Here is a 12,849-nt window from a genome sequence, read left to right as displayed (position 1 = left end):
CCATTTGACCCAGCTATTCCCCTGCTGGGTATCTTCCCCAAAGAATTAAAAGAATCATACCACAGCGATATATGTGCACCCGTGTTTATAGTGGTGCAGTTTGTAATAGCTAAAGCTTGGAAATAGCCCAAATGCCCATCAACTGGAAACTAGATAAAGAAGATGTGGGGTTTTTTTATAAAATGGAGTACTACTCACCCATAAAGAATGACAAACTGGAGACATTTATAGCTAAATGGATGCATATTGAGGCCATACTCTTAAGTGAAATAAATAGGACACACATGTAAATTTTTCCTCTTTTAGCACATTTAAAAATTCATTCATTGACTGCTCTCCATTGTTTCTGTTAAGAAGTCAGTAGTCACTGAACTGTTACTCCCTACATGCAGTGCGGTTGTCCTCTGTTGTCATCATTGCCTCTCTAACCTGTTTGCACCCTTCACTGTATACCTCTCTAGCTTGGGCTATTAGAATGTGGTCCTGTGTCACCAGTTCTGTGTAGGGGGGTTTATTCAATCAGCCAGCCACTGGATATGCTGTCTCCTTAAATACTGATCAGTTTTCCACTCTGTACATGCTAATAGGATATTTTGTGGTTATTTTCAAAATAATTCAGTGGTTTTTCTTTTTATTAAGTTGGCTTCACTACTTGTTTTCTTCTTAAAGGTGTAAGTATTCTTCCCATCACTTGGACTAAAAACCTTGAAGTCATCTTTTACTCTTCTTTCATCTTCACTCTTTATCAAGTATAATACTGTTACTTCTTGTTTTGGAAATAGTTTGTATTCATTGCTTCTTTCACTACTGCTGCCATCCCAGTTATGAGGTCCAAAATAAGATAAAGCATTTAAAGATATAGTGATTGATTTTTTTCCTAATCAGAAAACTAGATTTCAAAAGCCTACTATTCTTCCTGCTCTTTATTCTTTTCCACAGACCAGCTTACCTGTCAATATTATATTAGCAATCTTCTGAAAACACTATTTTTATTTTGTGATGTTCTGGTCATTATTTTCAGTGCCTCCTCATTTCTTTGGACAGTGTTTCTTTTTAGAGGAAAATTATTGTCATTATCTCTCAGTGTTGATATTTAAATTTTTAGTAATGCAACTTGTGTCCAAACATAAAACTAAATGTAAACTTTTATACATGCTACTATATAACTAAAATATATATACAAATTCACTATAAATTATAAAATGAATATTTAAGTTAGCATTAATGTGACAAAACATGTTTATCAAAACGAAGTTCAGAGAGATAGGGGCTTGGGAGCTGCCGTCCCACTGCTCCTGGTCCAGCAGAAGGGGCTTCCCGGCCACCATCCCTCCCACTACTCCAAGCCCAGAGGAAGGGGCTTCTGGGCCACCATCCCTACCGCTGCTCCCGGCCCCTGTCCCACCTCTCCCAGCTCAGAGGAGGTGATTTGCGCAGGTGCCAATAGCACCCCCCTGCGCCCCCCCGGTTGAAATGAGAAAACACATAAATAAGTCTCAAAACTAGACTTCCAGATCACCTACAGCAACCCCAAAGGGAAATGAGATGGAACACTCTGATAATCAACCACCTGGACCCACTGAACCTGCAACAAAAGGGGATCTGGAAAAAATGAAATCAGAAATAATTTCTCAGATAACAAGAGAAATTGTCTCCTGGTGCAAGACATGATTAATAAATCTAGAGAGGAGCTGAGGAACATGATGGAATCCCAACAGAGGAAACAAATGGAATCCATAAAACAGATGCAAATAGATTCCCAGGAGATGAAAAACTCCATTGAAAGTCTACACAGCAGAATGAGCCAATGTGAGGACAGAATTTCAGATATAGAAGATAAGATTGCAATTAATGACCAGGAAAAGAAAAATTGCTTCAAAATTATGAGGGAACATGAGAAATCAATCCAGCAGCTGCTAGACGATGCAAAGAAGAATAACATAAGACTGATTGGAGTCAATGAAGAAAGAGGAGAGAGTGCAGATGACATAAAAAATCTCTTCACAGAAGTAATGGCAGAAAACTTCCCAAGCAGGGGAAAAGAACTTGACATACAGATAAGTGAGGCATATAGGACTCCAAATAGCCTTGATCAAAAAAACTCTACACATAGACATATAATTGTTAAGATTCCAGAAACACAACAGAAGAAAAAGTTCTACAAGCAGTTAGAGAAAAGAAACAAATCACATACAAAGGAAAGCCCATCAGAATCACAGCAGACTTCTCAACACAAACCATCAAGGCAAGAAAAGCTTGGAGTGACATATTGCAAGCCCTGAAAGAAAACAGCCTCCAACCCAAATTGATGTACCCTGAAAAACTATCTTTCAAAATTGATGGAGAAATAAGATCCTTTCATGACAAAGAGCACCTTAGGAACTTCTTGACTACCAAACCAGCACTCCAAAGAATTTTACACAATAGCCTAGGAACAGACACTGAGGATCACAACCACAGAAAGCAAAGCAGCATGAACCCATCTGGCATGACAAGAAATTAAATGTAAAGGAGGAGAACCCAACGAAAAGAAAAAGTCATGGCAATGACAAGTCAATACATTTCAGTTACAACCATCAACGTTAGTGATCTTAATTCACCAATCAAAAGAAATCAACTGGCAGAATGGGTCAAGAAGAAAAATCAAACAATGTGCCACATACAAGAAACACACTTAATTCAAAAGGAAACTCATAGACTGAAAGTTAAAGGGTGGAAAACAATACTCCACGTGACGGGAACCTGAAAAAAAGCATGAGTAGCTATCCTCTTTGTAGATCAAGTAGATTTCAAACCAACACTGATTAAGAGAGATGAAGAAGAACACTACATCCTTGTAAAAGGAAGAATCCGAGAGGAAGAGATGACAATCATAAATATCTATGCACCAAACACTAGTGTGCCCAACTATATAAAACAAATACTAATGGACATGAAAAGTCATATATGCACTAATACAATTGTAGTGGGGGACCTCAACACCCCACTGTCACAAATAGATAGATCAACTAGACAAAAAATAAGTAATGAAATACTAGAACTCAATCAAACTCTTGAACAAATGAACTTAACAGATATTTACAGAGTCTTCCACCCCACAAAATCAGAATACACATTCTTCTCAGCTGCACATGGGTCATTCTCCAAAATAGACCACATACTCACACATAGAACATGTTTAAGTAAGTGCAAAGGAACTGAAGTTATCCCCTGTATATTATCAGACCATAGTGTGATGAAATTGGAGATCAATAGCAAAAGAAACTGAAAAAATTTCATAAACATGTGGAAATTGAATAACACACTTCTGAATGACCAATGGGTCACAGAGGAAATTAAAGAAGAAATCAGACAGTTCCTTCAGTTATATGACAATGACAGTACAACATATTGGAATCTATGGGACACAATGAAAGCAGCCTTATGAGGGAAATTCATAGCAGTGAATACGCACATTAGGAAAACAGAACGAGCCCAATTAAACAACCTGATGCTAAACCTCAAGCTTCTAGAAAAAGAAGAGCAGGACAACCCCAAAGCTCATACAAGAGAGGAAATTATAAAGATCAGAGGAGAACTCAATGCAATGGAAACTAAGAGAAAGGTACAAAAAATCAATGAAGCCAAGAGTTGGTCCTTTGAAAGAATCAACAAAACTGACAAACCTTTAGTCAACCTTGTCAGAAAAAGGAGAGAAAAGGCCCAAATCCATGCAATTAGGAATAAAAAGGGTGAAATGACAACAGACCCAGCAGAAATCCAGAGGATCATCAATACCTACTTCCAGAACCTATACGCCAATAAGATGGAAAACACAGAAGAAATGGACAGATTCCTAGATACATATGAATTACCAAAGTTGAATGAAGAAGACCTAAAAATTCTAAACACCCAATATCAACCAATGAAATTGAAAATGTAATTAAAAACTTATCAACTAAGAAAAGCCTGGGCCCTAATGGTTTCATTGCTAAATTCTACAAGACATTTAGAGAGGAACTGCTGCCACTACTGTTTAAAGTCTTCAATGAAATTGAAAGGGAAGCAATACTCCCAAATTCATTCCTGGAAGTAAGCATCACCTTGATCCCCAAAGCAGAGAAAGACTCAACCGAAAACGAAAACTATAGGCCAATCTCACTAATGAACATAGATGCAAAAATCCTTAATAAGATACTGGCAAACAGAATGCAGAAGATCATCAAGAAGATCATACACCCGAATCAAGTGGGATTCATCCCAGGGATGCAGGGATGGTTCAACATATGCAAATCAATCAATGTAATACACTGTATCAATAGAGCCAAGGACAAAAACCATATGATTATCTCCATAGACGCAGAAAAAGCATTTGACAAAATCCAACATGCATTTATGATAAAAACCCTACAGAAAATTGGAATAGATGGTCTCTACCTCAAACTGATAAAAACCATCTATGAGAAACCAACAGCCAATATCATACTAAATGGTCAAAAACTGAAATCCTTCACTCTAAAATCAGGAACAAGACAAGGATGTCCACTATCACCACTCTTGTTCAATATAGTTCTGGAAACATTAGCCACAGCAGTTAGACAAGAGAAAGAAATAAAAGGAATAAAGATAGGAAATGAAGAAGTCAAATTGTCATTATTTGCAGATGACATGATACTCTATATAGAAGACCCCAAGAACTCCACCAAAACTCTTCTAGACTTAATAACCAAATTCAGTCAAGTAGCTGGTTACAAGGTCAACACACAAAAATCAATAGCTTTCCTCTACACGAATGACAGACTCACTGAGAGAGAAATAGGGCAAATAATTCCTTTCACAATAGCATCCAAAAAACTGAAATACCTAGGAATCAACCTAACGAAAGAAATCAAAGACCTCTTCTCTGAAAACTATAGCACTCTGAAAGGAGAGATTAAAGATGATATCAGAAAATGGACAGACATCCCCTGCTCCTGGGTAGGAAGGATTAATATAGTGAAAATGGCCATACTTCCAAAACTGCTAAATAGATTTAATGCAATTCCAATTGAGATCCCAGCAGCATACTTCATGGACCTTGAGAAAACAATCCAAAAATTCATTTGGAATAAAAAGAGACCCAGAATAGCAAAAGCAATTCTAGGTAACAGAGACATGGGAGGGAGTATCACAATCCCCAACCTGCAACTATACTACAAAGCTACTGTGATAAAAACAGCATGGTACTGACAAAGAAACAGACCTGAGGACCAGTGGAACAGATTAGAAGATGCAGAAACAACACCAGACACACTCAGCCATCTCATCTTCAATAAAGGAGCCAACTACCCTCACTGGAGGAAAGATAGCCTCTTTAATAAATAGTGCTGGAAAAATTGGGTTTCAACTTGCCAAAGATGAAAAGTAGACCTATATCTCTCGCCATGCACTAAACTAAAATCAAAATGGATTAAAGATCTAAATATTAAAATAGAAACTCTGAACCAGTTGGAACAGAGGTTAGGTAGAACTCTTGAAGACATCGGTGTAGGAAAAGATTTTATGAACAAAACCTCAGTTGCCCGTGAACTAGCACAAACAATCAGCAAGTGGGATCTCTTCTTATTAAAAGGGTTCTGCGCAGCAAGAGAAACCACCAGCAGTGTGAAGAGACAACCCACAATGTGGGAAAAAATCTTCACCTGCTTTTCCCCAGACAAAGGTCTACTATCTCGAATCTATAAAGAACCTAAAAAGATCAGACCTCCAAAATTTAAAGACCCAATCCGAAAATGAGCATCTGAAATGAACAGACATTTCTTAAAGAAATAAAAATAGCAAATAAATACATGAAAACATGTTCAACATCACTGGTCATTTGAGAGTCGCAAATGAAAACAACGCTGGGATTCCACCTTACTCCAGAAAGAATGGCTGCTATCATGAAATCCACCAATTACAAATGCTGGCAAGGCTGAGGGGAAAGAGAAACCCTGCTCCACTGCTGGTGGGAGTGTAGACTGGAGCAACTGCTGTGGAAATCAGTATGGAGATACCTCAAAGAACTAGGACTGGAGGTCCCATTTGACCCTGCTATTCCACTGCTGGGGATCTTCCCCAAAGAATTAAAAGAATCATACCACAGTGATATATGTGTGCCCATGTTCATAGCTGCACAGTTTGTAATAGCTAAAACTTGGAAACAGCCCAAATGCCCATCAACTGGAGACTGGATAAAGAAAATGTGGGTTTTTAATAAAATGGAGTACTACTCAGCCATAAAAAATGAGAGATTAGAGACATTTATAGCTAAGTGGATACACATTGAGGCGATACTCTTAAGTGAAATAAATAGGACACACATGTATAAATACTGAATAGTTTCTCTAGTGTGAGAAACTGAAAGTGTAAATAAGGACTAAAATGTATAATAGATATTGTGAAATAGGAAGAAAAGGGGCAAAGGTGAAGGAAGTGAGAGGGGTAGGAGAAAGGATAGAAGGGAATGGGATTAATATGAGAAAATGGAAAAATAGGAACAAAATCTTTGTAAATAGGGAGGAATGGAGGGGTTGAAGGGAGGGCTGGGCAAGGGTGAAAAATAAGAACCAAGAGAGATTATGTAAAGGTGCAAATTTCCAATGATCAATGTCATTATATTGTATACCTAGAATTTACTAGTGATTAGAATGAATAATCGATAATGCAAAATAGGAAGAAAAGGTCCAAAGGGGTAGGGGTAGTGGGAAGGGCAGGAGAAAGGAAAGAAGGGAAAGGAAAAATGCTGAGAAATGGAAAAAATGGAAATAAAGTCTTTGTCAACAGGGAAGGGTGGAGGGTGTGAAGGGAGAGCTAGGAATGGGGAAAAAATAAGAACCAAGATGCATTATGTAAATGTACAATTCCCAATGAGAAATGTAATTGTATTGTATACCTAAAATGTACCAATAATAGAATTTAACAAAAAACAAACAAAAAAAATGAAGTTCAATTTAAATATGTTTCAGATTCTGAGTTAGGAATGCTCCCATTCCACAGTGATGATTCAGTTAGCCCATGACTTTTCTGTCTTCAAACTTCTGACAAGCCTTTGTTTCCACAGGACAATATAACATTATTTGAGCTTCACTTGATACAAATGTCTCATTTGAGATATAGATTGTCTTTTTCACATCCTTAGCCTGCTACAATTACAATAGCACTACTTGTGTGTAGTAAGACACTAAATTGGATACAGGCCTTAGGAGCATACAAAATCCACATTAAAATATATATAGCTCTTTTATACTCCAATAATGAACTAGTTGTGAAAAATATCAACTAGTTGAGAAAAATATCAGGAAAACAGTTCTGTTCACAATAGCTTAAAATACCATACCATATACCATACCATACCATACCATACCATACCATACCATACCATACCATACCATACCGCACCATACCAATACCTCCTAGGGCTCAACTTAACCAAGGAGGTGAAAAACCCTTACAATAAAAATTTCAGGATACTGGACAGAGAAATTGACAAAGACAATAGAAGATGCAAAGACCTCCCATGTTCATGAGTCAGCAAGATTAATATTGTTAAAATAGACTTATCACCAAAATCTTCTTCAATGCAGTCCCCATCAATATTCCAAGACATTCTTCACAGAACTAGAAAAAATTCGTATGGAAACATGAAAGACCAAAAATAGACAAAGCAATCCTGAGCAAAAGAAACAAGACTGGAGGCATAACAATACCCAATTTCAAATTATGTGACAAAACCACAGTAACAAAAACTGCATGGTACTGGCACAAAAATAGTTACATAGACCAATTGGAATAGAAGAAACAGAAACAAACCCATGCAACTACAGCTATCTAATTCTTGACCAAGGACCCAAAAATAATAAGTTGAGAAAAGACAGTCTCTTTAACAAATGATGCTTTGAAAACTGGATATCCATATGTGGAAGATTCGAACTAGATCCCTCTCACCCTATACAAAAATCTATTCAAAGTAAATCAAAAACCTAGGTATAATCCTTGAAACTTTGAAACTCCTAGAAGAACACTTAAAACCATAGGGAAAGACTTTATCAATAGAATTCTGATAGTATAGGAAATAATAGGAAGTATCAACAAGCAGTGCTACATCAAATTAAAAAGCTTCTATACAGCAAAGCAAACAACTGACCAAGTGAAAAGGTAGTCTACAGAATGGGATAAAATCTTTGCCACCTAACTCTTCTGACTATCTACAGTATACAAAGAACTGAGAAAACACCAAAAAAACCCCCAAGTAGTCCAGTCAATAAATGGAAAATGAATAAACACTTGTCAAAAGTATAAATGACCAATAAGTCTGTGAAAAATATTCAACATCTTAGCTACTAGGGAAATGCAAATCAAACTACATTGAAATTCCACCTCATCCCAGTGAGAATGGCTATCATCAAGAATACAATGCATATACCTACCTGCCTGCCTGCCTCCTGCCTATCTACTTACACACACATACATACATTTATATGTACATGCATAAATACATGCTGGTGAGGATGTGGAGAAAGGAGCTGTTCTACATTGCTGATGGGAATGTAAATTAGTGTAGTCCCTGTGGAAATCAATAGGGAGGTTCCTCAAAAAACTAAAATTAGAGCTGCCAATAACAGTTATACCACTCCTTGGTGTATCTCCTAAGAAATTAAAGTCAGCATACTATAGGAATACTTTTGCATATCCATGTTTGTTGCGACACAATTCACGATAACCAAGATATGGAACCAGCCTAGATTCCCATCAACAAATGAGTGGATGAAGAAGATGTGGTATAAATGTGCTATTATAAAATGTTTCTAAGCAGAGGAAATTAAGAATTGCTATAAGTATGGCAAGGTGATAGACATATTAATTAGCTTGATTGTATTATTCAGCTGTAAAGAATAACAAAATTATGCCATTTACAGGAAAATGAATGGGACAGATCATTATTTTAAGTGAAATAAGGCAGACTCAAAAGAATAAGTATTGTATGTTTTCCTTAATATGTGCAATCTAAAAGTGATGACATGAAAGTAGAAAGGAGATTAGAAAAGAGGAAGGAATAAAAGGGAGAAGGGAAGGGTATAAGAGGATAATGGGGATATGGGAGAAAGTTATCAATTATATCATTAAGAGATCATGACCACATGAATTATGTCGAGGTGAAAAGGTGTCCACTACACCCTGTTATGTGAAACAGCAGCTTATGAAGCAACATATATGACATTTTCAAAAATACATCAATGTATACAGCTATCAAAAAATACTCTAGAATGGTGTTCACTTAACTGTTTTAATCTCTCCGGGCATGGAATGCTGAGCACATTTTTTGCTGAAGAGTATTTTGTACTTCTGCTATTATAAAATGTTTCTAAGTAGAGGAAATTAAGAATTGCTATATGTATGTGTGGTGGTGTATATATGAATTAGCTTGATTATAGTAATCATTTCATAATATATATGTATCTTAAAACATGTATACCTTAAATATGTATGATTTTATTTGCCACTGTACTCAATAAAAATAAAAAGGTGCAAAATGTACATTAAGGTATCAGTGCTACTTAATATAGGGATTTCTAGGCAAGCATCTAGATAATCCAGAATAGTGTGTGTGTGTGTGTGTGTGTGTGTGTATGTGTAAAAGAGACAGAGTTTTAGTTCACTTGAAAAAAGAAACTTAGAATATTTGTATAGGAAACAAATAGGATCTCAAAATTAGTCTCATATCCGCAGTTTCTATAGACCTTATTACAAAAATTGTTCGTCTGTAAAACAAAGACCATGTTGTCATCTAAAGCCTTCATAATTGTGGATTATATCTCTCTTTCTTTTCAGTTTTGTTTTTCCTTTTTTGACACTTTCCTAAATGTGTGTCTTTTGTTTTGTCCCTAAGTAAACCCATCACCTGTCTACAGCCTTTAATGACCATTCATACTTTCATTTCTGCTTAACGTTTCTGTCCACCTGTTCAGTTATAATTTAACTTTTTTTCCTTTGAACTTTTCTCTGATTTTCTTCTGTCTAGTGTTTTGGTATTTCAGATTTTTGTAATGTTATTTTTAAATTGTTTGATTTTTATGCTTTCTACATTATTAGACTTCTGAGGCCTTAAAGGCAAAATAATATTTTTTAAAGCTTTTTTGTTTGGTTTGTTTGTTTTTGCATTATGCTTAGGACCCTCACTGATAACCTTGAAGCATTTACTGAGGGAATCAAATGATTAAATGTAATGGATATTACTACAGATTTTTTTCTCTTGCAGAATTTGTTTTCTTTATATGATGTTTAAGCAAGTTACACTGATGTAGAAAGTTTGTATTTCTCAGAGTCTAAAATGTTTTATAATTTTTATGGGGGTTTTTTTGCACCCTTTTGTTCATTTTCAGGACTTTTGGGTAAGATCCTGATGGCTATTCGAGATGCGTGTTTTGAAATTTCAGCTATGCAAATGGTAAGTAGTTTGCAATAAACCATGATGTGTTGATGATTTTTAAAAAAAGCTTTAGAATATTTCTTTACTATTATCTCTGCACCTCTGAACTCAGTGCATTAAAAATAAGAGACACACTCCCTGACCTCAATAACTTTATAATTTAAAAAATTTGACATGATTTTACCCAATAATCTTTCACTAACAGAACTAATATTCAAATAATGCACTTAATTCAGGCTTATAAGGTAAGTTTATTCATTTCTTGGAACTTTACTTGCAAAATAAATAATCAATAAAAATACATTTAATTCTTAGAAATGAAAAACAGAATCAAAGTGAGGGGTTAAGCTGAGTTTTCTGTATTCTGGATTACTATCTAAGCAGATGGTGAAGAAAGAGAGTAAGTTCAGGTTTTTTCTCCCCTGATCTGATGTTTTTAGAGTCTACATTTCTAGAGTCTTCTCACAGCCTTTTTTGGAGTTAGTGCATTTTATCCCCTCTGTGGCCACTTACACTCCCCAGCAAGACCTTAAATGTTTCTAACACAAGGAAATAATAAATATTTGAGGTGGTGGATATGCTAATTGCCCTGATTTGATCATTATACATTATATGCATGAATTGAATTTAAGTATTACACTATACACCATAATATGCACTGTCAATTTAAAAATTAAAAAAATTTAAAAGGGAAATATCTAGTTCAGACATTTATCAGGCAAAAAATTTAGAAACTAATGAGCAAAATGATATTTGAAGTATTTTACCTAGGATTATAAAGAAATTCTTAGCCAAAACTTTCTAAGTGATGATATAATAACAGGATTATTGGATTTAAGTCTACTTTAAAAATGATTATAGGAAGTTTCTTTTTTAAACATTGACCTAACTATAAGTCTACAACCGAGCACAGTGATTGACCATAGTAGATACTTAATTGAACTTGTGATGGGGGCATGGTAATGTAGTGGTATGTGCAGTTAATTGACTTTTGGAGTCAGAAAGATCTACTTCTGAATCTGGGGTCAGCTGCTTTCTAGGTATGTGACCAGGCTAAATGTCGACCATTCTTATTCTGTTTTCTTATCTAGGTGACAAGAACATATTTGCCTAAATGAATTATTCCACAGAGTAAATGAAATGACCATACTATTTAATAAGTTATATCTTGTTACTGTTTTGTTGCATTAATAATACATTTTATGAATGTAGAATAAAATACTGAAATCAAACAGAATTCCCTCTCTATACTAGTAATGTTGTCTTTGATGAAATCCTTTGAGCTTGAATTATTATCTGTATAAGCAGAAGTTTCTCAATCTTGGCAACAATAAAAAAACTAAGTAGAAGGAAAATAAAATTGGAAATGCAGAGGCTATTAAAAAATAAAGTTGTAGTTCTTGTGAGCCTAGGATAAAATGAAATTTATTCTTAACTAAATTTAAATCTAACCTTGATAAGAATCAGAGGTTCTAGACTTACTTTGTAAGCATACTGTATGGATGATTATTTGTGAAGAGTAATAAGAAGTTGGGATGACTGTGTAAGTGGTTTGCTGCAGTCTAGACTGGGAATTTTTTGGAATGTTTGGGATGAAAATGGTTATTTTCCATTTCCCTTATGGTTAATCTAAAGTACTTTGCTTCAGTAATATTTTTTTCTTGTACTTTTTATCTATCACTAAGCAGTATTACCTTGCATATATCATTTTGATATCAAGAAAGATTTTTTTCAAAGAAGTGTAGGGCCATGGATAAGAACATGATCAATGGGATCGAACTGCTGGAGAGAGAATGCTAATTTGGGGAGGTTTCATAGCTCTCTCTGTCTTAGTAGCCATATCAGTAAATATGGGTTATTACTACTACCTGTGATGCACGTGAAAAACATAGAATAATGTATGACACGTTAAGTACTCAATAAATGTTATTCATTGTTATTATTAATCAACTGATCTTAATACTTTTTCTTCAACGAGTAAATTATTCAAGATTTGCATTTTAAAGTAAAGTATATAGAAAGAAGGAATGATAAATATTGAGTGCTAAGTGTGGGCTCTTTGTTTTCTTGGTTAGTTTGTGGATTTATTTTGTTTTATTTTAAAATATAGTTCAACATGGACCGGGTTAATGTTGAAGAATTCTATGAAGTTTATAAAGGAGTAGTATCTGAGTATAATGTAAGTATTGAAGTAAAAGTAAAGTATTAATACTGAAAACAATTTGTGCCTCAAGTCTTGGGAATCTCAGTATAATCAGTAATCATTAAAAGTAAACAGGCATATGGTACACATCTCCAATCCCAGCACTTGGGAAGTTAAGGCAGGCAGATTGCCACAAATTCGGTTACATAGTGAGTTACGTAGTAAGTTTAAGGCCAACCTGAACTATGTAGCAAGACCCTGTGTCAAAAAGCAACAAAAA

At 35.2% G+C, this 12,849-nt stretch overlaps 1 protein-coding gene across 15 annotated transcripts in view; it reads left to right on the top strand.

Moving 5' to 3' along the window:
* Positions 1–12,849, top strand: part of Nme7 (NME/NM23 family member 7) — a 192,535-nt gene that overhangs the window by 84,424 nt on the left and 95,262 nt on the right. For 14 of the 15 annotated variants that reach the window (XR_015449514.1, XR_015449516.1, XR_015449512.1 and 11 more), the window contains 2 exons: positions 10,380–10,444; positions 12,537–12,605. The exons of the other annotated variant lie outside the window; for it this stretch is intronic. Coding sequence is in view for 6 of the 14 variants with exons in the window: in XM_087206893.1 (XP_087063019.1) it covers positions 10,380–10,444; positions 12,537–12,605 (134 nt within the window). In the remaining 8 variants the exon portion in view is untranslated. The remainder of the gene's footprint in view (positions 1–10,379; positions 10,445–12,536; positions 12,606–12,849) is intronic. 15 annotated transcript variants of the gene reach the window in all.

Source organism: Heterocephalus glaber, unplaced genomic scaffold (genome assembly GCF_053883595.1).
Source record: "Heterocephalus glaber isolate CG9 unplaced genomic scaffold, H.glaber_assembly_v1.0 deba00000738, whole genome shotgun sequence".
NCBI classification, from domain to species: Eukaryota; Metazoa; Chordata; class Mammalia; order Rodentia; family Bathyergidae; genus Heterocephalus; species Heterocephalus glaber.
This window is presented reverse-complemented; position numbering and strand designations above follow the sequence as displayed.